At 40.2% G+C, this 27,399-nt stretch overlaps 1 protein-coding gene across 1 annotated transcript in view; it reads right to left on the bottom strand.

Annotated features, from left to right (window-relative positions):
- Nucleotides 1–27,399, bottom strand: part of uggt2 (UDP-glucose glycoprotein glucosyltransferase 2) — a 298,559-nt gene that overhangs the window by 189,145 nt on the left and 82,015 nt on the right. The window contains exon 10 of the mRNA XM_048597609.1: nt 24,611–24,710. Within this exon, the coding sequence (XP_048453566.1) occupies nt 24,611–24,710 (100 nt within the window). The remainder of the gene's footprint in view (nt 1–24,610; nt 24,711–27,399) is intronic.

Raw genomic sequence — 27,399 nt, forward strand, 5'->3', positions numbered from 1 at the left:
TTAGTCCAGCAAAAGTCTTAATTAGCTACAATCACACTCACAGAATCATACCTATACATTGTCCCAAAAATCACCATCATAAGACATAGGAGCAGAAGTAGGCCATTCAGCCCACTGAATCTGCTCTTCCATTCGATCAAGGCAGATATCTTTCTAAACTCCATTCTCCTGCTTTCTTCCTGTAACCATTCATCTCCTTACTAATCAAGAGCCTACCTCTCTCTGTCTTAAATACACTCAATGACTTGGTCTCCTCAGCTCTCTGCAGCAATAGGTTACACAGATTCACCATCCTCTGGCTGAAGAAATTCCTTCTCATATCAGCTTTAAAGAGTCATCCCTTCACTCTGAGGTTGTGCCCTTGGATGCTAGTCTCTCCTACTAGTGGAAAACATCTTCTTCACATCCAGTCTATGCAGATCTCTCAGTCTTCTGTAAATTTAAATGAGATCCCCGCTTATCCTTCTAAATGCCACTGAGTACAGACCCACAATCCTCAACCACTCCTCATAACAAGCCCTCCATTCCCAGGATCAGTCTTGTAAACCTCCTTTGGACCCTCTCATGTGCCATCTCATCCTTCCTTAAATAAGGGGACCAAAACTGCTCACAATATTCCAAATGTATTCTGACCAGAACCTTAAACAGCTTCAGCAGTACATCTCTGCTCTTGCATTCTAATTTTCTTGAAATAAATGCTAACATTGTACTTGCCTTCCTAAGTGTCAACTGAACCTAAGAGAATTCTGAACTCGGACTTCTAAGTCTCTTTGTCCTTCAAATTCCCAAAGCCTTTCCCTGTTTAGAAAATATTCTACACCTCTATTCTTTCTACCAAAGTTCTTGGCATCTGCCACTTCTTTGCCCACTCTCCAAATGCTCCGCAGCTTCCCCACTTCCTCATCACTACCTGTTCTTGCATCTTTCTTTGTGTCATCTATAAACTTAGAAACAATATCCTCAGTTCCTTCATCCAGATCATTAATGCATAACGTGAATAGTTATGGTTCCAACACTGACACCTGCAGAACTCCACTAGTTACTGGCGGCCATCCTGAAAAAGACTCTTTATCCCCACTGTCTGTCTTCTGCCAGCAGCAAATCCTTTATCAATGCTACTACCTTGTCCCTAACACCATGGGCTCCTACCTTATTTAGCAGCCTCCTCTGCAGCACCTTATCAAAGGTTTTCTGGAAATCCAAATTGATCCAAATGGATATCACTGGCTCTTCTTTGTCTAATTTGCTTTTTACCTCGTTACCTCATCAAGGAATGACGACTCTCCTTGACGAAGCCCTATTTTTTTTACCAGTCTATAACATCCTGTCTTCTGCCTTCCTCCCTTTTTAAATAGGAGCTTTACATTAGCCTCTGGGACCTCTCAGGTTCCTGTGATTCCTGACAGATCACCATCAATGCCTCCTCAGCCATCTCCTTCAGAATTTGGATGTAGTTCATCCAGTCCAAATGATTTATCCATCTTCAGGACTTTCAGCTTTCCCAGCACCTTCTCTTTAGTGATGACCACTACACTCAACTCTGCCGCCAACTGTGTTGAATTTCTGGCACACTACTGATGTCTTCCACCGTGTCTTCTACCTGTTCAGTTCCTCCACCATTTCTTTGTTCCCCATTACTACTTCTCCAGCCTCTTTTCCTAGTGGTCCAATATCTGATCTTGCCTCTCCCTTATCTTTTGTGTATCTAAAAAATCTCTTTTATATTCGTATTTAGCTTATCCTCAAATTTCATTTTCTCTGCCTTTATTGCTTTTTTAGTTGTCCTCTGGTGTTTTTTAAAGGGTTCCAAATCCTTTGGCTTCCCATGAATTGAGTCAAATAAAGAAACGTTTACCCCAAGTCAAAGACAACTGTTGTGAGCAAGTTTCTTCAGGAATACGCTTTACTCTCGTCACCACTGAAATAACTCCACAGAGGCCAGTATTTCACCATCAAGTTACTCTTTATTTACACATGAACAGTCCTTGATTCTAGTACTGCCTCTTCAGCGTCAGGTGTCAGGATGCCAGTATTTCTGACACTCTTCTTTTTATCTGTCAGCCAGGGCTCCCTGATTGGACCAGATTAACAGCCCCAATCAGGGAACTCATATTCTGTGACATCCAGCTGGCTGACTTCATTACAATCATTACAGAAGCAGCCCATGTTCAAATACGAAAAGACACGGACAATATCCAGGCTTGGCTAACAAATGGTTAGGAACATTCATGCCACACAAGTGGCAGTCAATTGAAATTTCGAACAAGAGAGAAGCTGTCTATCACCTCTTGAGATTCAATGGCAGCACCATTGGTGAATCGCCCACTATCAACATCTGGGGGGTTAGCATTGACCAGAAACTCAACTGGACTTGTCACATAAATACAGTGAGTACAAGAGCAGATCAAAGGCTAGAAATCTTGCAGAGAGCAACTTACCTCCTGACTTCTCAAAGCTAGTCTATCATCTACAAGTATAGGTCAGGAGTGTGATGGAATACTCACTAATCTGGATGAGTGCAGTTTCAACAATACTCAAGAAGCTTGACATCCTTCAGGGTAATGCAGACTACTTGCTTGGCAAAATATTTACCATTAATCACTCTATCCACCGCCAATGCTCAGTAGCAGCAGTGTATATCATCTACAAGATGCACTGCAGATATTTACCCAGCTTCTTACACGGAATATTCCAGATCCATGACCACTGTCATCTGGAAGAATAAGGGCAACAGTTACATGGGAACAGCTAAATCTGCAAGTTCGCCTCACCATCCTGACTTGGAAATATATTGACATTCCTTTAGTGTCACTGGGTCAAAATGTTGGAATTCTCTCCCTAAATAGCACTGTGGTATTACCTAAACCACATGAACTGCAGCAGTTCAAGAGACAGCTCACCTCCATCTTCTCGAGGGCAACTAGAGGTGGGCAATAAATCCTGGGTCAGCCAGTGATGACCACACCCCATCTGTGAGTGGATAGATGGAGATGGAGCCCAGAGAGAGGGAGATATGAAAGGGGTAGGCAGACAAGAGGATTATTGCCGGTAAGCCACAACAGAAGAGAAGCTGGTAAAGTGGTAAAGTTATTGAATTTGTCCTTCCATTTTTTTCAACCACCCCCACACTCTAGTCCTATCATGACATGGGTTCCTTTCAGCATAGTCAACCCATTCTCACTTACTCTTAGTCCTATTACTATATTACATGGTTTGCTTTCAGCAGAGCCTTCCTATTCTCTCCTATTTTTAGTAATCATTATCACTTATAAAACTTTTCTTCTGTCCCAACTTACTATCAATAATCCTCTTGTCTGCCTATCCCTTTCTTATCTCCCTCTCCCTGGGCTCCATCACAACTTACCCACACACTGGACGTGTTACTTCTGCTTTCTCGTCAAAGATGATGCCAAACGTGCTGAGTTTCTCCAGCAATTTTTGTTTTTGTTCCAGGACTCTAGCATTGAAGGAAAAGGACAGTATCTCCAAGGACAGTATGCCCCTATTAGGGTTATGGCAAAAGTTGGCAGGTTTAAGGATCCCCGGCTGATGAGGGATATTGAGGCTCTGATCAAGAAAAAGAAGAAGGCATACATTGGGTTTAAGCTATCAGGCTCAAGTGAACCTCTAGATGACGATGAAAAGTGTAGGAGCACACTTAAGAGGGAAATCAGAAGAGCGAAAAGAGGGTATGAGATGGATTTGGCAGATAAGGCTAAAGGTAATCCCAAAAGGTTCTATAGTTATATTAAGAGTAAAAGGGTGGCTAGGGAGAGAATAGGTCTCCTTAAAGATCAGCATGGCCATCTATGTGTGAAGCCACAGGAGATGGGGAGATTTTTAATGAATATTTCTCCTCAGTGTTTACTTAGGAGAGAATCATGGATACTAAGGAAATAAGGGAAACTAGCGAGGATGTTTTAGACTGCATGCATATTACCAGAGAGGAGGTGTTTTGTAGCCTTAGATCACATTAAGGTGAAAATGGGTCTGATCAAGTCCATCCTTGGATGTTATGGGAGGCTAGGGAAGAAATTGCAGAGGCCCTTGCAGAGATTTTTGCTTCAGCTTTAGCCACTGGTAAAGTTCCGAAAGACTGGAAGATGGCTAATGTTGTTCCATTGTTTAGAACAAGTAGCAAAGACAAGCCAGGGAACTACAGGCCAGTGAGTCTGACATTAGTGGTAGGCAAGTTATTAGACAGGATACTGAGAGACAGGATCAACCAACATTTAGATCGTCAAGGTTTGATTATGGACAGTCAGCATGGATTTCTGCGTGGGAAGTCATGTCTGACAAATCTTTTAGAATTTTTCGAAGAGGTAACCAACAGGATAGATGAGAGTAAGACTGTAGATGCTGTCTTTATGGACTTTAATAAGGCCTTGGACAAGGTTCCGCATAGCAGGCTAGTTATGAAGGTTAGGTTGCACGGGATCCAAGGAGAACTAGCTAATTGGATTCAAAACTGCCTTGATGGTAGGAAGCAGAGGGTGATGGTTGAAGGTTGTTTCTCTGACTGGAGGCTTGTGATGAGTGGTGTGCACAGGGAGTGGTGTTGGAACCTTTGTTATTTGTTATTTACAAAAATGATCTGGATGTGAATGTACAAGGCATGATTAGTAAGTTTGCAGATGATACAAAATTAAGAGGTATCATTGATAGCAAGGAAAGTTATCAAAAATTACAGAGGATCTTGAGGGAAGTGAATTGAGGATTAGCAAATGCAATTCAATACAGATAAATGTGAGGTATTGCACTTCAGAAAGTCAATCCAACGTAGGACTTATACAGTAAATGGTAAGATCCTGAGGAGTATTGAGGAACAGAGAGATCTCGGTCTACAAGTACATAATTCATGGAAAGCAGTGTCACAGGTGGACAGGGTGGTGAAGAAGGCATTTAGCATGCTGGCCTTCATTGGTTGAGGCACTGAGAAGAGGATTTGGAACATTATGTTACAGTGTATAAGTCGTTGGTGAGGCCTCACTTGGAGTATTGTGTACAGTTTTGGTCACCCTGTCATAAGAAAGGCATTGTTAAACTGGAAAGTGTGCGAAGAAGATTTACGAGGATGTTGCCAGGACTAGTAGGGCTGAATTATAGGGAGAAGTTGGCCAGGATAGGGCTTTATTCCTTGGAATGTAGGAGAATGAGACGTAACCTTACTGAGGTGTATAAAATCACGAGAGGCATAGAGAGGATGAATGCATATAGTCTTTTTCCCAGGGATAGGGAATTGAAAACTAGAGGGCATAGATTTAAGATAAGAGGGGAAAGATTTAAGAAGGACCAGAGGGGCAACTTCTTCACGCAGAGAGTGGTGCATATATAGAATGGTCTGCCAGAGAAGGAGGTTGAGGCAGGCACAATAGCAATATTTAAAAAACATTTGGATAGGTACATAGATGGGAAAGGCTTGGAGGGTGTTTAATTGGACAAGGGCCAATTACATCCAAATTAGACAAGAACTGGGAAACATGGACTGCGAGCAGTTATTTGAGGGCAAATCTACGTCTGACATGTGGGAGGCTTTTAAAGACCAGTTGATTAAAGTGCAGGACATACATGTCCCAGCAAAACTGAAGGATAGGAATGGGAGGATCCAGGAACCATGGATGACAAGGGAAACTATAAACTTAGTCATAGGGAAAAAGGAAGCATATAATAGGTCTAGGCAGCTACAAACTGATGAAGCCATTGAGGAGTACAGAGAGCGTAAGAAAAAACTTAAACGCAGAATTAGGAAGACTAAAAAGGGACATGAAATGTCTTTAGCAAACAGGGTCAAGGAAAATCTCAAGGCTTTTTATGCATATATTAGAAGAAAGAGGGTAGCAAGGGAAAGAGTAGGCTTCTCAAGAACAAAGGAGGGAAGTTATGCATGGAGCCATAGGAAGTGGGAGAGATCCTTAATAAGTGCTTTGTATCGATATTCTCCGAGGAGAAGGACATGACTGATGTTGAGGTCAGGGATGAGTGTGTGAATACTCTAGAGAATGTCAATATATTGAAGGAGGAAGTTTTGGCTATCCTAAATTGCATTCAGGTAGACCAGTCCCCAGGGCCAGATGGGATCTATCACAGGTTACTGTGAGATGCAAGGGGAGAAATAGCTGGGGCATTAGCAGATATCTTCACATCCTCTTTGGCCACAGGTGAGATTCTAGAGGAATGGAGATTAGCCAGTGTTGTTTCCTTGTTTAAGAAACGAAGCAGGGATAATCCAGGAAATTTCAGGCCAGTGAGTCTGACATCTGTGGTGGGGAAGCTCATGGAGAAGATACTGAGGGACAGGATATATACACATTTGGAAGAAAATAGACTAGTTAGCGACAGACAGCATGGTTTTGTACAGGGAAGGTCATGTCTCACCAACCTGATCGAATTTTTTGAAGCAGTGACAAAGATAATTGATGAGGGAAGAGCTGTGGATGTAGTTTATATGGAGTTTAGTAAGGCATTTGGTAAAGTCCAACGTGGTAGGTTGATACAAAAACTAAAATCACATGGGATTCGGGGTGGGCTGGCTAGATGGATACAAAACTAGCTTGGTCATAGAAGACAGACAGTAGCGGTGGAAGGGTGTTTTTCAGAATGGAGACCGGTAACTAGCGGTGTTCCACAGGGATCAGTCTTCAGTCCTCTGTTGTTTGTAGAGCATATAAATGATCTGGAGGAAAATGTGGGTGGTCTGGTTAGTAAGTTTGCAGATGACACGAAGATTAGTGGAGTTGCTGATAGTGCCGACAATTGTGAAAGGATATAACAGGGTATAGATAGATTGGTGACTTGGGCACAGAAATGGCAGATAGAGTTTAATCCGGAAAAATACAAGGTGGTGCGTTTTAGAGGATCAAATTTAGGTGTGAATTATTATAAGTGGCAGAACACTTAGGAACATTAACATTCAAATGGATCTGAGCGTGCAGGTCCACAGTTCCCCAAAAGTGGCAACACAGGTGGCCAAAGTGATTAAGAAGGCATATGGCATGCTTGCCTTAATCGGCTGGGGCATGGAGTACAGGAGTTGGCAAAACCATGTTGCAGCTATATAAAACCCTTGCTAGGCTGCATTTGGAGTATTGTGTGCAGTTTTGGTCGCCACATTACCAGAAGGACGTGGAAGCCTCGGAGAGAGTGCAGAGAACGTTCACCAGGATGTTGCCCAGTCTCGAGGGCACTGGCTATGAGGAAAAGTTAAAAAGACTAGGATTGTTTTCACTGGAAAGACGGCTGCTGAGAGGAGACCTGGTAGATGGTAGATCTCAAAATTATGAGAGGCATAGATAGGGTGGATAGTCAGAAGCTTTTTCCCAGGGTTGAAGTTTCAATTTCAAGGGAGCACAGGTTTAAGGGAGATGTGGAGGAAAGTTTTTCATGCAGAGTAGTAGGAGCCCGGAATGCACTACCAAAGGAGGTGGTAGAAGCAGGCATGTTGGCGACATTTAAGAGGGATGTGGATGGTTACATGAATAGGGAGGGAATAGAGGGATACGGACCGAAAAAGGGCAGAAGGTTTGTTTTTTGTTTAGTAGGGCACGGTGATTGGCACAGGCTTGGAGGGCTGAAGGGCCTGCTCCTGTGCTGTACTTCTCTTTTGTTCTTTGTTCTTGTTCTAAATGCGGGCAATTGGAACTACCTGAGTGGGCACCATGATCAGCATTGGCCAGTTTGGGCCAAAGGGCCTGTTTCCATTCTATATTACTCTATGACTCTGACTTTATAACGACTCTATATGCCATTCTTTGTTTTATTATAATATCCTTTCAACTGATTGATCAGTCTTACAGCCTTATGGTTGTTTCCCTTTCGATCGGCACAGTGGCTCAGTGGTTAGCACTGTTGCCTCACAGCACCAGGGACCCAGGTTCGATTCCACCCTCAGAGGACTGTCTGTGTGGAGTTTGCACGTTCTCCGAGTCTGCATGGGTTTCCTTTGGGTGCTCTGGTTTCCTCCCACAGTTCAAAGATTTGCAGGCTAGGTGGATTGGCCATGCTAAATTGCCCATAGTGTTCAGGAATGTGTAGATTAGGGGGATGGGTCTGGGTGGGATGCACTGAGGGTCGGCGTGGAATTGTTGGGCCGAAGGACCTGTCTCTACACCATGGGGATTCTATGAATCTGAAGGGTATATGCACAAGTCAGCATCACTCATGAAGCAGACTGAGAGATATGCGACAATTGAGCATTACTGTGAAGCAGACTGAGAGTGCAAAACTGTGTCAGAAGTGCAGCATTGGCAGGAGACAAAAAATGGCGGTAGGCAGCTATTTCAATCTGTTTCTACCTGTCAGAGCCAAATTTGATGTCTTAGGAAACAGGTAGGTAATTAGTGGGTGTTTCTTTTGATGGCTATGTGGTTTAAATCAGGAAATGTTAATACCGTTGGGTACAGTAAAAATTTACTTAAAATATTTAACATCCAAATGAATTCACTAAATAAAATAGAGATTGCTAGACAAGTGACATATTGCAGCTGTATTATGTGAGAACTGGTGCTCAGCACTACAATCTACGGTGACCACATTCACAGCAAGAATCATAGAATCCCTACAGTGTGGAAACAGGCCCTTCGGCCCAACAAGTCCACACCGAACCTCGGAGCATCCCACCCAGACCCATCCCCCTATAACCCACCTAATCTGCACCTCCCTGAACACTACGGGCAATTTAGCAGGGCCAATCCACCTAACCTGCACATCTTTGGACTGTGGGAGGAAACACAGACACGGGGAGAATGTGCAAACTCCACACAGACAATCGCCCGAGGCTGGAATCGAACCCAGGTCCCTGGTGCTGTGAGGCAGCAGTGCTAACCACTGTGCCACCATGCTGGCACCTTGAAGAACTTTGACTCGGAGCTGATAAGCTGAAGACTGAGTTGCCGACATGGTGATATTTCAGGGAGAGGGTGCATCATCTGGATACACGGTTTGAGGAGATAGTCACAGCTCTTAAGAATTATTATATCAAGTTTGGTCTGTGGTTGGGGACAGGGGGTATATCTGCGAGTGAGGCAGGTATAGTGATCTCAAATTTAGCTTTGGAGGAACCACAGCCACATGCCTTGTCCTTGATATGAGGTTCTTGCTTTTGGTCTGGACTAGAGCACAGACTGCAAGGAGAATGACGGAATTGACCACAACACATTCAACTGTAGGGAGAGAAGAAAAATGTAGTCGCAATAGGGGACAGCATAATTATGAGAATAGATACTGTTCTTTGCAGCAAAGATAGATTCTCAAAAGCTGTCATGCCTATTTGCTGTCAAGGTTAATAAAATCTTTTCTGGACTGCAAAAGAATTTTGAGTGGGAGTGGGGAAGATCCGGTTGTTGAGGTCGACATAGGTACCGATGACATAGGCAGAGCCATGAAGAAGGTTCTATCAAGGGATTCCAACAGCTCAGGGCTAAATTAAAAACAGTTAATAATCTCCGGATTCTTGTTTGATCTATATGGAAATTGGCATGGGTAAATTGACAGAATTAAATTAGAATTAGAAGTAAATGCATGGTTCAAAGATTGGTGAGAGAAATGGGTTCTACTCCATGGGGCATAGGCACCAATATTGAGGAAAGAGACAGCTGTTCCACTGGGACTTGCTACATTCAAACCAAAAGGACCAGTGTTATGGTGAATCCTACATCCACAGCACAGATCATGCTTTAAATTAATTAATGGGGATGGGTTCAATTGAAGGGAAGTTTAAACAACCAAAAAGAGAAAGCAAAGGTGCAGGGTAGTGAAGAGGCAAATGATAATCAAAATATGACAGGAAGGGGCAGAAACTATAACTACAAGAATACTGCAGAAATTTGAACCAGAATAAGTAATAATGGCAAAAAACTGAAAGCTTGAGTCTCTTTATCTGAATTCAAACAGAATTGGTAAAGATAGATGAGTTGATGGCACAAATAGATTTGATAGCTATTACAGAGATGTGGTTGCAGGATGACCAAAACTGAGAACTAAATATACATGCATTTCATAAAAATAGGCAAAAAGAAAAAGGAGATGGCGTAGCTTTGTTATTAAAGGATAATATCAATGCGGTGGTGAGTAATCATATAGAACAACAGATCATGATGTGGAATTAGTCTTGGTGGAAATAAGGAATGGCAAGGGAAAAAAGTCATGGATGGATGTAATCTACAGACCCCTGAAGAACTTCTTCACTGTAGGACAAAGTTCAAATCAGGTAATAATGGAGGCATGCAAGAACAATCATGCGTGATTATAATTTGTTGACTGGTCAAAAGGTATGGACAAGGGTAACATAGAATATGTAGAGTCCATCAGAGACTGTTTCTTAGAGCAGAACATTGCAGAATCTACCCAGCAAAAGGCTAATTTAGTCACATGTAATGAGACAGGATTAATAAAAAATCTTATAGCTAAGGATTCTCTAGGGGGTAGTGATCACGACATGGTACTATTTCAAATTCAGTGTGAGGGAGAGCAACCTGGGTCTGAAACCTGTGTTGTCAACCTAAATCAGGGCAATACCAACAGTATGAAGAAAGATTTATCTAAAGCAGTCTGGGAGAATAGACTAAGGGGCAAGACTTCAGATGAGCAAAGACAGACATTAAAGCATTTTGGTCAGCAAAAATTTATTCTAGTCAAAAATAAAGATGAGAAGGATGAACTCTCATGTTTAACAATGATGGTCAAAGACAGCGCCCAATCAAAAAATGAGGCATACAAAGGAGTGAAATCTATTGGTTTAAAAAAAAAGAACGTTGATTATGAAAGGAAATGTGAAGAAAAAAATACAAACAGACTGCAAGAGCTTTTACGGGCATACAAAAAAAAAGACAGTGACTATGGGACTCTGAGAGGGTGCAACTGGAGAACTGATAAAGGGGACCATCATATGATGGGTAATCTGATAATAGATAGATAATAAACTAATATTTTGTTTGGGCCTTCTCAGTGAAGTACACTGTAAACATGCCAAACATAACATTGAACCAAGTTGCTAAGTGTGAGGAAGGTTCTTGTAACAGTCTCTAACATGATGGCCAGAAACTTTGACAAACTAATGGAAATTATTAGGTTTTACGGGAAGTGGCTGTCGAAGTATTGGAGACATTGCTTGAAACATCCCAGAACTCACAGCATTCCAGGAATATTCCAGCAATTGGAAAATTCAAAATGACATCCATGTACAAGAAAACAAGAAACTGCCTAACATCGGTCATTGGGAAAACACTACAGTCTATTTTAAGAAAAAAATAGCTGGACATTCAGAAAAACTTAATGCAATCAAACAGAGTAAACTTGGTTTTATGAAAGAATAATCACGTTTGGCAAATTTGCTAGAGTCTTTGAAGATACAGCAAAGCAAACTTGATAAAGGGGAACAAGTAGACAGAGTGCAATTGAACTTCTAAAATGCATTGAAAAACATGTCACATAAAAGTTTACTGCAGAAGATAGGAGTTCATGGGATTGGGGATATGTATTAGCACAGATTAAGGATTGACTAACACACAGAAGACAAGAAGTCAGGACTATTTGGTCTTTTTCAGGTTGTAAAGACATAACCAGTGTAGTGTCACAAGTTCTACGGCCTCAATTATTTACTACCTAAAGTAAGAATTTGGAAGACGGCAGAGTGTAGCATATCTAACTTTGGTCATGATACAAAAATAGGTGGGAGGGCATGTTTTGATGATGACATAAGGAATCTACAAGGGGATATAGATAGGGTGAGTGAGTAGGTAAAAAGCTTGACAGATGAAGTTTGATGTAGGGTTCGGGTTCTATTCACATAAGTGTGAGGTTATGCACTTTGATAGAGAGAATCAAAAGGCAGGCTATTATTTAAATGGAGAGATACTCTACAAAAGTGCAGCACATAAAGATATGAATGTTTCTGAGCATGAAACAAAAATTGTTATCAAGCAGGTGCAGCAAATAATTATAAAGGCAAATGGAATTTTGTCCTTTATTGCTGGGGGGGGGGGGGGGGAGTGGGTTGGAGTTTAAAAATTGCAAAATCTTGTTACAACTGTACAAGGTGTTGTTGACACTGCAGGTGGAATACAGTGTACAATTTTGGTTCCCATACATCAGAAAGTTATACTAGCACTGGAGTTAATTCAGAAAAGATTCACTAAACCGATTCTTGGGATGAAGGGGTAGATTCATAAAGAACGGCTAAACAAACTTATTCATTAGATTTTAGAAGAATGACGGATGGTCATATTGAAACATAGACAACTCTGAGGGGTCTTGACAGAGTAGATGTTGAAAATAAGTTTCCACTAGTCAGGGAATCTAGAACTAGGGGAATACAGACCGAATAAGAGGGTGGAGTGTAGCATGAGAGTGTAGCAAATGTCTGGAGTTCTCTGCTTAGAGAGTTGTGGAGGCTAGATCATAGAATGTATTTAAAGAGGAGTTAGATAGATCTTCGAAATATCAAAAAGTTGAGGGCTACAAGGAGCAGGCATGTAAGAGGGTTTTAGACCTGTGGAAGATCAGCCATGATCTCATAGAATGGTGGGCAGGTTTAAGTGGCTGAATGGCCTATTGTGGCTTCTATTTTTTTATATTCTAAAGCACCCAATTTTTGCTGCCAGCTGGAAGCACTCATCAGGCACAAAATTCTGATTAAGTCACCACTATCTGTTGCAACCCTTGGCTCAATACAAGCATTGACAACGGCTTGGACGTTAATACAGAGTTGAGATAAATGTGTAGGGAAGTATATGGGCACAATGGTGCTGCAACTAAACCAGGAGCAAAGCATGCTTTGTGTAACTCCTTCACTATCTGCAAGAATGACCCTGACATTCTGGTCACTTTCCATTTCACTTCACCATCTCACTTTCACTTCATCTCTTATGCTAACATACAGTCATAGAGTCATACAGCAGAGAAACTGACCCTTCAGTCGAACTAGTCCATGCTGAACAAAATCCCAAACTAAACTAGTCCCATCTGCCTGCTCCTGGTCCATATCTCTTCAAACCTTTCCTATTCATGTAATTACATGAATGCCTTTTCAACATCGTAATTGTACCCGCATCCACCACTTCCTCAGGAAGTTCATTCCACACGCGAACCACCCTCTGCGTAAAAAAATTGCCTCGTGACTTTTTAAAATCTCTCTCCTCTCACCTTAAAAATGTGCCATTCCAGTCTTGAAATCCCCCATCTTATGGAAAAGACAGATACCATTAACTCTATCTATATCTCTCATTATCTTATAAACTTCTATCAGATTGCCTCTCAATGTCCTATGCTCCAGTGAAAAATGTCCCAGCCTATCCAACCTTTCTTTACAACACAAACCTTCCATACCCAGCAACAGCCTGGTAAATCTCTTCTGAACCCTCTCCAGCTTGACAATAACCTTCCTATAATTGGGCAACCAGAACTGGACACAGTATTCCAGAAGAGGCCTCACCAATGTCCTGTACAACCTCAACATGACTTCCCAACTCCTATACTCAAAGGACTGAGCAGTGAAGGCAAGCATGTCAAATGTCTTTTTAACCACCCTCTCTATATGTCCCTCTGTTCTACAACACTACCCAAGGTTCTACCGTTAATTGTATAAGCCCTACCCTTGTTTGCTGTACCAAAATGCAATACCTCGCATTTATCCAGATTGAACTCCATGTGCCATTTTTCAGCCCATTGATCCACTTGATCAAGATCCCTTTGTAATCTTAGAAAACCTTCTTTACTATCTACTATGCCATTAAGTTTGGTGTTTTCTGCAAACTTACTAATCATGCCTTCTATGTTCTCATCCAAATCATTTGTATAAATGACCAACAAAATAGGACCCAGAACCAATCCTTATTGAATACTGCTGGTGACAGGCCTCCAGTCTGAAAAGCAACCCTCCACTACCACTCTCTATCTCCTGCCGTTAAACCAATTATATATCCAGTTGGCAAGCTCACCTTGAATCCCATGTGGCATAACTTTACTAATTAGTCTACCACATGGAACTTTGTCAAAGGCTTTACTAGAATCCAAATATACAACGTTTACTGCTCTGCCATTCTTAATCGTTTTGGTAATTTCCTCAAAAAAACTCAATCAAGTTTGTGAGACATGATTTTCCTCACACAAAACCATGCTAACTATCCCGAATCAATTTTTGCCTCTAAACGTCCATAAATCCTACTTTTTATAATCACCTCCAACAATTTACCCACAAACGAAGTCAGATTCACAGGTCTATAGTACCTCGGTTTCTCCTTACAACCTTTCTTAAACAAAGATACAGTATTAGCCACCCTCCAGTCATCAGGCACCTCATCCGTAGTTATAGATAATGCAAATGTTTCTGCAAGGGGTCTTGTAATTTCCTCCCTTACTTACCACAACTTTTTTGGATACATTAGATCAGGTCCTGAAGATTTGTCCACCTTTATATTCTCTAAGACCTCCTGAACATCATCTTCTGTAATATGAACTGCTTTTAAATTGTCAAAGTTTATTTCTCTGCATTCTCTTGACTCCATTTCTTTCTCCACAGTAAAAACTGATGCAAAATATTAATTTAGTATATCTCCCTCCTCCAGGGGTTCAACAGAAAGATGACCTCCTTTATCATTAAGAGGCCCAGCCCTCTCTAGTTACCCTCTTGCTCTTAATGTATTTGTAGAATCTCTTTGGATTATCCTTAACTGCCAATGCTATCTCATTTCCCCACTTTGCCTTCCTGATTCCTCTCTTAAGAATGCCCCTACACTGTTTATGTTGATTAAGAGATTCAACTGAACCAAGTTACCTATATCTAAAATAAGATTCTCTTTTATTCTTGACTAGAACCTCAATATCTTTATTCATCCGTTGTTCTTTAATCTTACCAGCCTTACCCTTCACTCTAACAGGAACAAAATGCCTCTGAACTCTCATCATCACACTCGTGAACACCTTCCACTTGTCAGACATCCTTTTACCTGCGAACAGTCTACTCCAATTGACTTTTGAAAGTTCTTGTCTCATACCATTATAATTTGCCTTACTCCAATTAAAAATTTCTAACTTTTATGCAAGGCTTATCCTTTTCAATAGCCACTTTGAAACTAATAGAATTATGATTGCTAGACCCAAAGTGTACCCCCACTTTTACTTCAGTCACCTCCCTGTCTTATTGCCCAAAAGAAGGTCTAGTTTTGCTTCTTCTCTAGTCGGAGCATCCACGTATTAATAAAAACATTTTCTTGAACACATTTGACGAATTTTTCACCATCCAGACCTTTAACACAATGGTAGCCCTACTCAATGTTTGGAAAATTAAAATCCCCCATTATTACAACCTTATTATGCTTGCTTATATCTGAGATCTCCCAACATATTTATTTCTCAATTTCCCTCTTACTATTGATGGTACAATCCCATCAAAGTGATCTTTCCTTTCTTATTTGCGATTTCTACGCATATATTTTCACTGGACAATTTTTAAGAAATATATTCCCTAGTTACAGCAGTGATGTATTCCTTAAACAAAACATCAATTCCGTTCCCCCCCCTCCCCTCTTGCCTCCTTTTCTATCCTTCCTATCACATCTAAACGCTGGAACATTGAGCTGCCAGTCTTGTCCATCTCTCAGGCAAGTTTCTGTAATAGTTATGACATCCCAATCCCATGTTCTTAAACATGCCCTGAGTTCATCAGCCTTACCTGTAAGATTCCCTGCATTGAAATAAACAAACTTAGTTCTTCAGAGTTAGTACATACTCGGACTCTCTCTTATCTTTCTTTTCTAATTGGCATGCTCTTCTCACATTCAGAACATTCTCCATCAATCCTTCTCTTTATAGTGCTACTTAGAATTCCTCTGCTCTCCATCTCTATCAGAATAAACTCTCCCTTAATGAAATCAGCAAATCTTCCTGCTAAGATATTGGTCCCTTTCCAGTTTAGGTTAGATCCATCCTTTTTGAACAGGGCTTTTCTATCCCAAAAGACATTACAATTGTCCAAAAACCTGAACAATACGCCAGCTCTTCAGCCATTGATTTATCTCCTTTAACCTTTTATTCCTTCCCTTGTTTGAGTTTGGCATTGGGAGTAAACAAGAAATTACTACTTTCAAGGTTTTTTTTAAATCTTCTACTTAACCTCTTAAATTCACACTGTACTGATTCAATCTTTTCCCTAAATATATCATTCCTACCAATGTATATAATAATTTCTGGCTTCTCATTCTCACCTTTAACAATATGCTTGAAACATTTAGAGACACCCTGAATCCCAGCACCAGGAAAGCAATAAACCATCTTAAATTTATGCTCAGTGCCACAGAATCACCTGTCTGTGCCCCGACAGGAGAGTCCCCTATAACAATAATTCTATTAAATCTTGTCAAAAACTGCCTAACATAAGAATCATTCCAAGTATCCACTAACTGACTGGCCCTTCCATTTTCCTCAGAGAGACTTTCCCCTTCTACACTTCCAAAAACTGAATATCTATTTGATAGAGGAGTAGCCACTGGAAACTTTTGAACTACCTTCCTACCTTTCCTGACAATCACCCATCTATCTGACTGATCCTGCTGTGTAATAACCTTTCTAAATCTAGTAGCTATGTCACACTGTACCTTAATAACATTAAGCCTAAAAAGAGTTTCAATAACACCTTATATATAAAATAAACTACCTTTCATTACCTACAGAAAATAATGTTAAAATGGAAAAAAATTAGAAATATATATATCAAAACATATAAAACTTAAATAAAACCAACCACTTAGCTGATTAACTGAATAAAAGACGCCTCCACTTCAATAATTTCCTCGAAAAAAAATCTTCTCCAGAGATGACCAAACTAAACAAAAACACAACTCCTTATTTAAAAGAAACTGTTCAGTTTTTCAAATCAAAACCTTTGCAATGTGAAAAAAACTCCTCTAAAACACATATAGTCTTTTTAAACTTCTGAATTTAGAATAAAAAAACCTCAGCTGTTCACTGTAGACCCTTAAAAGCTCGTTAGAAAAAAGTCAGTTTAAAAAAAATCACAATTATTTTTGGGTATTTTTTGGGTTTTTTAATGTTAATGAAACAAAATGAATAAAAATCTTATATTAGTAAAATATAATGACTGTAATAGCATTATAAAAACTATAACAAATCTTTCACTAAGCCTGCAATCCAACATTTCTGCCCTTGATTTATTGCACATTTCTAGCAAAGCTCAACGCAAGCTGAAGGAACAGCCCCTCATTTTCCACTTAAGCACACCACTGCCTCCAGGACTCAATACTGATTTCAACAACTCCATCCTTCATTTTTATTACAACCCTTCCATTCCAATGTCTTCAGTTTACTCTCAGTAGAGCTGATCTATTTTCTACTCTAACATGTACTATTAATACCTATTCTTCAATTATATCCCTTCTCTTTTACCCTTAGCCCTCATGCTTACAGTCTGTTACGCTTGTTCCTGTGCCCCCTTCCTCAACAGAATAAATACGCCATCTTTTGATTTCTTCATAATTCCGAAGAACAGTCAAGTTGGACTTGAAATGTTAATTCCGTTTCCTTCCACAGATGCTGCCAGACCTGCTGAGTTTTTCCAACACATTCTGTTTTTACTTCAGATTTCCAGCATCCTCAGTAATTTGCTTTAATTACAAGAGTCAAGGATGCTTTGTTTGGCAGAGATCACTGAAAAGTGTTGCTGCAAAGGACTCAGGCAAGTATATCACTGGAATTACATGCAGTAGCAGTCCTGTGAAGCATAGACATTAACATGCTGGGGATACTGGCTGGCCTGTCAGACAGAGCCCTCCAACTCCATCAATGTACACTTTTAATGCATCAATGCTGAAGATTGTGTAAATTAGCCATCCATAATTTGAGACTGAAATGAATCTTTTTCCTGTGTTACCCTTTAAATTGAGCAATCATTTATTCAGAATGATACAATTCAAAGCGATTACTTGAGTTCAGGATTTGGTTGACGGCTGACCAAATAACCAGTTCTTTATAACTATCCTGGTGCAAAAGCCGTACCTGTGTTAGTTTGCAACCTAGTCAATCAGCAAGTTGTTACTATGCTGATATGCATAATAAAAGGTGTCAGTTCATCTGGACTGAATGTCCTCAAAAGCATTGTCTCATATACATCTTTCCTTGTTTTCCAAAGCTGCAAACTCCTCCTTTTATATCCTCCTCATTTTCAATCCACTAGCCAAAGTTAGAAATATGTATACATCTGTATGTTTGTGTGTATGCATATGTGTATGTGTGTGTGTATATACATATACATGTTTATATATAAAATATATATCTCCACCACTAAAAGAAATGAAACACAATCTTTAAATGTATTTCTTACCAGGCACAAAATATGAGACTTATGTCCATTCGTCTTCTATACAAGTGTACACAAGTGTTCTCAAATTCTTAACCTACTCTACGATTTTTTATAATGTGAATACTACATATTCTATTACATTCTATCACATTATCTTTTCCATCAGTGTGCACAATTTTTACATTGAATGGTTAAATCAATGAACTCCATTTCAGCAATCTTGCATTTCACGTTTTGAAAAGTCAATAATAATCTCAAAGTCTCCTTTTCTACTGTAAAGTCCTCCTGATAGTGACTTAATTTCTTAGAAAATATCCGCTAGTTTCTCTATTCCGAACTCAGCATCTTGTAACAAAACTACAGCTACCTTCAAGTCACTAGCATTGTCATTTTAAAGTTTTCATAAGGTGGCCAACACCAGTTCTTCGATTAAAAAGGTCTTCAGTTTCTCCATTGTTGCCTTGGCACTCTGCTGACCACATTGCCTTGCTTGTTTTTGTAGTAAATCTGTTCAAGATACAGATCTTGGGCTCAACTTAGGCTCAAAAGAACAGAAGGATCTTGGGTTGCTTGTCCACAGATCCGTGAAGGTGGCAGATCAGGTTAATAGGGTGGTTAAGTAGGCATTTGGATATTTGCCTTTATCAGTTGTGACATAGATTAAAAGAACAGGGAAATTATGTTGGAGCTGTACAGAACTTTGGTTAGGCCATAGTTGGAGTACTGTGCTCAGCTCTTGTCACCACACGACCTTTTTTCATTCACAAAATGAAGGCATCGCTTGCTAGGACAGCTTTTATTGCCCTTCACTAATTGTCCAGAGGGCAGTTAAGAGTTGGGAGTTACAAATAGGCCAGACCAGTCAAGGATGACATTAGTGAGCCAGATGGGTTTTTCTGACAATTCATAAGGGATTCACAGTCATCAGTAGACTCTTAATTCCAGATTTCTTTTCATTAAATTCAAAGTCCAACATCTGTCCTTGCGGGATTCAAACTCAGGTCCAGAGAACATAACCTAGGTCTCTGGTTTAACAATCTAGTGATAATACCATTAGGTTGTTGCCTCCCCTGTAGAAAGGATGTGATTGTTTTGGAGGAAATGCAAAGGAGATTCACCAGGATATTGCCTGGGATAGAGCATTTCAACCACGAAGATTGGCTGAATAGGTTCAGGTTATTTTCTTGGCAGCAGAGAAGGCTGAAGGGGGACCTGATTGAGGTGTATACGATTATGAGGGGCATGGGCAATTTGGATAGAAAGCAGCTGTTCCCTTCAGTTGAAAGTCAATAATAGTCATAGAGTCATACAGCACAGAAACAGCTCTTAAACCCACCATCTCTATGCCAACTAAAAAACTCCAAACTACACTAATCCCATTTACCTGCATTTGGTCCATAGCCTCCTATGTCCTGCATTTTAAGTGCTCATCGAGATGCTTTTTAAATGTTGAGAGAGTACCTGTCTCCAACACCTTCTCAAGCAACATGTTCCATATTTCTACCATCCTCTGGGTAAAAAGATTTTTCCTCAGATCTTCTCTAAACCACTTACTCCTCACCTTAAACTTATGCCCTCTGCTCTTAGACACATCTGCCTATGTCTATGCCTATCATAATTTTGTATACATCAATCAGATCCTCCCTCAGCCTCCTCTGCTCCAAGACAAACAACCCAACCTACAAAGTCTTGCGTCATAACTAAGGCTTTTAATCCCAGGCAACAACCAGGTGAATCTCCTCTGCACCTTCTCCAGTGTAATCACATCCTTCTGATAGTGTGGCAAAACAGAATGCACAAAGTTTTCCACCTAAGGCTTAACCAGCGTTTAATAAAACAGTAATAAGATTTCCTTGCTCCTATATTCTACACCCCAGCTAATGAAGGCAAGCATCCAATATGATTTTTTCATCACGCTGTCTACATGTGCTGACACCTTCAGTGATCTGTGGATATGTTCACCAAAGTCGCTTTGTTTTTCAGTACGACCTTAGGACCATTCATTGCGTATATCTTTCCCTTATTAGACCTTCCAAAATGCATTAACTTGCACTTACTAGTTGATCATTACCAGAATGTAGCCTTTGACCATCCCCCTCACTATCAATAACAACACTAATTTTCCTGTCTACTGCAGCTGCTCTGAGACATCCCTGATCTTGGTACCAGAATCCCCCGTCAGTTCCCCTTACAATCAAGTTCCCTATCAGTAAAGGGAAGTGCCTTTTTTTTATTTCTAAGCTCTACCCAGATGGCCTGGTTTGAACAGCCTTCTAAGACATCCTCCTTCATTACTGAAGGGATGGTTTCTTTTATCAGTAATGAGGGGACATAATTTTAATGCGAAGGGCAGGAGGTTTGGAGAGGATTTGAAGAAAGATTTTTTTCACCCAGAGGGTGGGGTGGAGATCTGGAATACACTGCAGCAGAGACAGGAAAGTTCACAACCTTTAAAAATCAGATGGATGATATGTCATGATATTCAGAGCTGCAGGCCAATGCTGAAAAGTGGGGTTTGTGTAAATAGGCTGGCTCAGACACTGTGGGCTGAAGAGCATCTTCTGTGCTGTAGGACTCAATGACTGATGAATCCCACACATTCCACAAAATCGCAAGATTTCCCAATTAGATTTAAAAATGAGGAAATTTTACTAGATTCTTTACTTTTGTTCTTGGCAATACTTGCCCTTACCCTACCAGTTGCCTCACGCTGGATGTTACCTTCCCTTTTTCAAATTCAGTCTTGGCCAGATTGATCATTAAGCCAGTTAACCAAAGTTGTTTAAACAGGTCTTATAATTACTTTACATGTTATTCCCAGATTTTGCTGTACCATCACTGTCAATATCATCTCAATAACTTACAATGTTAGGAACTTCAGTAATTAGTTAATTCGTAAATCTTTGGAATATAGCTACAGCATTTTTAAACCCAAATGGCATCACTCAATATTGTCATAATCGATTTGGTGTAACAAAGGTGGATATTTCTTTGGCAATTAACATTAATGATACTTTCTAGTACCCCTTCAACAGATCAATGTTAGAAACAAATGAGTTACTGCCAACCCTATTGATACAATCTACTTATTGAGAAATTAGGGTAGGAATCCATTTTTGTTACTGCATTTACTTTTCAGTAATCTATACAGAATCTAGTTGGCCCATCCAGATTAGGAACTAATACACTTGGTGAATTCCAACTGCTTTGGCTGGTTTCAATCGGGTGATTTTCTAGGACGTACTGCATCTTCATTTACAACTGAGTTTATTTCTCAGGCCTTAACCTGATAAGGATGTTGCTTCATTGTCACTGAATCTCTCATGACCACATCATACTAAGCTAACATAGTACTTCCAGGTGTATCTCTAAAAATTTAATTGAATTTCTCAAATAATCTTACTAGAACTTCTCATTGACCTTACTCTAGACATGATAATTTGATATTCATCTGTCCTTGTATTTCAGTAGTGACTTTCAGATTATATGAGTTTCTCTTTGTGTTTACCTCTCCTTCATTCTTACTGTCACTGTCATCCTCCATTATGTACATCACCTGACACACTTGCTCTTTCTTACCTTTGCTGCGATGACATTGCTCCAACATGTTCATGTGACATAAACCATTTTTCATCCTGTGACCAGTAGTAGATATCAGATAAGTCACTTCACTAACCCTCTCAACTACTTTGCATGGACCACTGGATTGCACTTTCAGAGGTTCACTCAGGAAATGTATTTTCCCTGAAAACACATCATTACTGTGTTTCTTGCCTGAAATGATCCTCTGCAGATTCTTTCAATTTTGCTTGTGAAGTTTGTAAATATGCTACTTTACACGCTCCTGTGAGTTGAGAAACAGAAGGACAGAATCCAACACTGAGAATTTGACTTTCCCCTTAAAACTTTCTCCCTAACAAACTTTAATGGAACTCTTATCTTACAATCATAGACCAATTCAAATGGACTAAACCCAGCAGAAGGATTTGAGAAATCTCTGAAATTAAATAGGAAGAAATCTAACACTGTCCCAATCCTGTGGGTATTTGTGACAGTATATCTTAAATCAGTTTCTTGTGAGTCTAACGGATCTCTCTAAAGTTTCCTGTGTTTACAGATGATATGCAGTAGACTACAACTTTATGATGAAAGGATTTCTAACTTACCTTCCTTAAACTTACACAAGTCAGTGAAAGTCGTGGCCATCTCGAGTCAGACCAAGATTTTGCAGTAAGAATCTGTGTTTTCTTTTGCATTTTTTAAGAAGTTATAATAATATTTTCTTGGTTTTGTAAGCAAACAATATCATTTTACTTTGGTCTATTGCCTAAAAGTGAGGACAACAGACACTGTTTTAAAAGAGAAGAATGCACAAGGAGTTGTTTTGGAAAAGCAAAGGAATCTGACTGATGCAAATGAGAAAATGTCACTTTTTGGGGACATTGAGTCTAGATGAGCTGGCACCTTTGTTGTGGGGTCAGGAGGGCTAAGCATAGTAATAACTCTCTGATTGGTCAAGTTGCAACTTAAAACTGTGAAGGGAATAAAAACATAAAAGCAAGGAACCCCCTCGGAGCTGGCTACAACAATCTGTCTCTCCCTTTCCCATAGAATCCCTACAGTGTGGAAACAGGCCCTTTGGCCCAAGAGGTCCACATCAACCCTCAGAGCATCCCACTCATACCCATCCCCCTATAATCCACCTAATCTACACATCCCTGAACACTATGGGCAATTTAGCATGTCCAATCCACCGAGCCTGCACATCTTTGGACTGCGGGAGGAAACTGGAGCACCCAGAGTAAACCCATGCGGACACAGGGAGAATGTGCAAACTCCACACAGACAGTCACCTGAGGGTGGAATCGAACCCGGGTCCCTGGCACTGTGAGGCAGTAGTGCGAACCACTGAGCCACTGTGCCACCTTTCTCTGGAAAGTTGCTGTCTCCAATTTTCTGTCGATGGAGCAGAAAAACTGTTGTCAGAGACACTGAAAGAAATAATTCTAAAACAAAAGAAAAAGGACAGACCCTGGGGTTCTACCAGTGAACTAAGGACAGATTTTTGCTGGACAGATAACATTGTGGCATAATCAAACCTTTGTAATTTTGTGATTTGGGCTGGTGATTCAGAATTGAGCTCTCCAACTCCCACAATGTTTGTGATTTTGTACATTTCACTGTCTGTGTGTGTGTGTGTGTGTGTGTGTTTCTTTGTGTGTACATGTGTCTGTGTACACATGACGAATGTCAGATCAGTCATGATCCTATTGAATGACGGAGCAGGGTCAAGGGGCTGAATGATCAACTCCTGTTGCTATTTCTTACGATCTTATCTCAGGCAGTAGCAGCTTAATTCTACCTTTCTCATTACTGAACAAAGATTTGTTTCATTACACAAATCCTACGCTTCAAAATAGAGAAGAGTTTCCAGTTGAGAGTATTCTCCTCTACCTTTCTCCACTAGCTATTCCAAAGTTACTTAAAAATAACATTGCTGACCAAGTGCTTTTCTGTGTAGCCTCTAAGAAATACCAGAGAAGCACTCAATGGATATCAGTGCTATGCTCCACTCCACACCTTGATGTTTGGTTTTGAGTGTTAGCCCTACGCTAGCAATCAACTTAGAATTAAATATGATCAAGAATATGCTAAGCTTTTAAAACAAACTTAAATGAAACAACAAAAGAGGAGGAAAAGAGAGGCTTTCAATGTTCAGTTCTCTTTTCTTACAGAAATGTTGTCCTTGAATTGTTTTATTCTGTCACTGTCTGATAATAAAGGTCTGGAAGATTCCATTCTACTATTATCCACTCTCCTACTGCATGAGCAGCCCACTCACTAATCTCAGTGCACCATCTTCTAGAATTATGATCTAAAATCCACTGACACTTACAAATGCTTCAAAAACAATTAACCTCAGGCTTCAGTAGACGCAGTATGTTCACAAGCATAAGTTTGAAACAAAATAAGAAGAGAAGTCGAAGATAACCAAGGTTTCTGGATGATTTGTAAGAACATTTTCCAAGTCGTTTATTATTCTGGCACACATCTCCAAGTAGCATTTCTTTTTCTTAATGTCTGAAACACTACTCCATGAATCCAGCCCTCTCAGGAGCAATGTAAAGTGTGCCATAAAGAGGACACTGACATTACCGTCCTCCATTGACAGCAATGCCATACTGATGGGCTATACAGAATTGTGGATGAATATATATGTATTACTAAGACTCCTCTTGTTTTTGAAACATTAATAGATCAGACATTCAGGCTGAAATGGGTCAATAATACTCATTTGCGTACCTGGCTTTTGTTGGGAAGTTCTGACTAAAGTCTCGCATTAACTTCAAAGCATCATAAACAGGGGCAGAGAGAATGCGAGCTGCTGCTTGGAAACTTAGATCTAGAAAAAGAGCAAAAAACAGTGTAGAATATTATTTGCAATTTCTACCTATTTAAAAAGAAATTCTGTAGATTAGGTCCAGCTGGTAGCTCTATTGGAGAAAACATCTGTGTGAAAAGAGTTATCCTGTTTGCATTTAAAATACACAGAAATGGAAACATTAAAATTAACGACAAAGAAATATTTGTTCTTTTGTAGGAGACATGGAAGTCAATATCCAGTGGTTCATTCCCATGTTAAGAGCATCCAAGGCGCCCAAGATTGGAGCTTGCACTGAAATGCTAGTTTAGTACAAGATGCCAGCTTGATAAAGGTGATGAAGTGCAAATAAGAAATGACTGCTAAGAGGCTCAATATAAGGCCCTCTTGTGGCACAGACGTAGTGTCCCTACCCCTGAACCAAGAGACCCAGGTTTAAGTCCCACCCGTTCCAGAGGGCTTTAATAACATCTCTGAAAAGGTGATTAGGAAAATAGGTTAAAGAAAAATCAAAATAAAAGACTCAATTTGAAGCTGATTGCACTTAAAACACTCAAAAGAATAATTAACAACGATGCTTGGAATCTTGGGTCCTAGTATATTGTATGTGCTGTAACCGCTATCGCCTTGTGGTTTACTGCCACCATCTCCTTTGCTTGACTTGGTCTAAGGGCCTATTTACAGCAGTACAGGAAAGCCACTAGTGATTCTTAACAAGAAGAGGTCCTTGTCTTAAAAACAATTTATTGGATGACAGTAATCAGGTACATGTTACATTATTGAATATTATTACTACGACTACAGAAAGACCTGTGGCTATCGGTCTTGACCCTCTGAGATCTTAAGACATTCTGACTTTCTCTACCCAAGTCTTTATGACATCATCTGATTGGATGCAGTTTATTGTGGTCTCCAACATTAACCCACTCAGGACCATTACCTTCTACAGAACTAGCCCAAACATCTTCCTTGAACAGCTAATTGGGAGTGAAGAAGGTGTTAGTCAAGGATTTACAACGCTGCTTGAACGAATACTCACAAATTCATTTTTGCTTGTTGCTGCAACTGCAAAGAGGATATCAAACTACTTCTGGAGACTTTTTAGAACACATTATCAAAGTCTCACCACGACTCTAACATTTATTTTGCAAATTTTCTCCCTGAAAAGAGAGGAAGCACTCTGTCTACTGGGAGTCACCATGAGAAAGATGAGAAGTCACTACCATCTTGTTGGGGTTAACCCTATGTCTGGATGAGGAATGGAAGGACTACATGAAGCCAGGCAGAGCAGTCTTGTCTGCTCCAGGGGAGAAAGTTAGCAGGGCAGGATGATATCCAATTCATTGAGGTAGAGGAAACCTTTTCCCCTGTGGGCTTACTCCATCATGACCTCCAATGTCAGATCTAAGATCCTGTGCATTTACTAGCTTGGTTCCTGAGCCATCAAATGTCTTGCTATGTGCCAGCTGCTACAGCTAATACCTTTTTATAATTGTCTAATCAGCACTAGAATGTTAAAGCTGCTGGCTTTAAACATTTCCGAACAAATTCAAGGTATGGCAGTTAACACTAAAACTGTGTGCTGAATGCAGACTTTCAAACAGGCACGTCTTTCTGTGATGTAAACTGTGGGATTTATATATATTATTGTTTATTGTAAATTTTGGTTTCTGACTTGTGAGTTAACAACTCGTGGGCATTCTGTACGTCTAAAAATAGTAATTAACTTGTCAGTATTTCTGTAGCCACGATAATTTCTTTTAAACCAAATTTGTGGCCTGTCTTTAGACTGAATGCGAATTTGTGCATCACTAGTGGTCTTTTATTTATTTCAGATTGTTATGTGTGGGATTTTTTAAGCTCAAGGGAAAAGTCCATAACTGAGAGGAGGAGAGTTTTAATTTTCAATTTCACTTTGAGTTTGCAGGAGTATCATGAATTCCATAAGATATAGAAGCAGAATTAGGCCATTTGGCTAATTGAGTCTGCTCCATTACTCATGGCTGATATTTTTCTCAAACCCCATTCTTCTGCCTTTTTCCTGTAACTCTTGATCCCCTTACTAATCAAGAACCCATTTGCCTTAAAGACACTCAATGATTTGGCCTTCACAGCCCTGCACAGCAATGAGTTCCACAAATTCACCACCAACTAGCTGAAGAAATTCCTCCTAATTTCAGAAATCATACGACACCAGGTTATAGTCTAACAGGTTTATTTGAAAACACAAGTTTTTGGAGTCTTAGTCCTTTTTCTCCCCATAACCCTGCATTTAACTTGGCTAATCCACCTAGCCCCTACCTCCCTCGACAATGCAAAGCAATTTAACATGGCTAATCCACCTAACCTGCACATCTTCAGACTGTGGGAGGAATCCGGAGCATCTGGAGGAAAACCACACAGACATGGGGAGGATGTCCACACACAGCCAGTCACCCAAGGCTGCAACTGAACCTCTGTGCCACCATGCTGCCTCGAAACAGTTGTCCTCTCACTCTGTGGCTGTGGTCTCGGGTCCTAGCCTCTTTTACAATTGGAAGCCTCTTCATTATCCAGCAGGATAATGAAACATCTGTGAGCTAACGAACCAGCTTGGCCAGTAAACCAACCACAGCATTCACAACCCGAGCTACAAATTTACTCAAGAACCTTAAAGATCTTCTTGTCCACTCTATATTCAGGCCTCTCAATATTCTGTACATTTCAATGC

This window comes from Rhincodon typus, chromosome 6 (genome assembly GCF_021869965.1).
Source record: "Rhincodon typus isolate 14 chromosome 6, sRhiTyp1.1, whole genome shotgun sequence".
In the NCBI taxonomy this organism is placed as follows: domain Eukaryota; kingdom Metazoa; phylum Chordata; class Chondrichthyes; order Orectolobiformes; family Rhincodontidae; genus Rhincodon; species Rhincodon typus.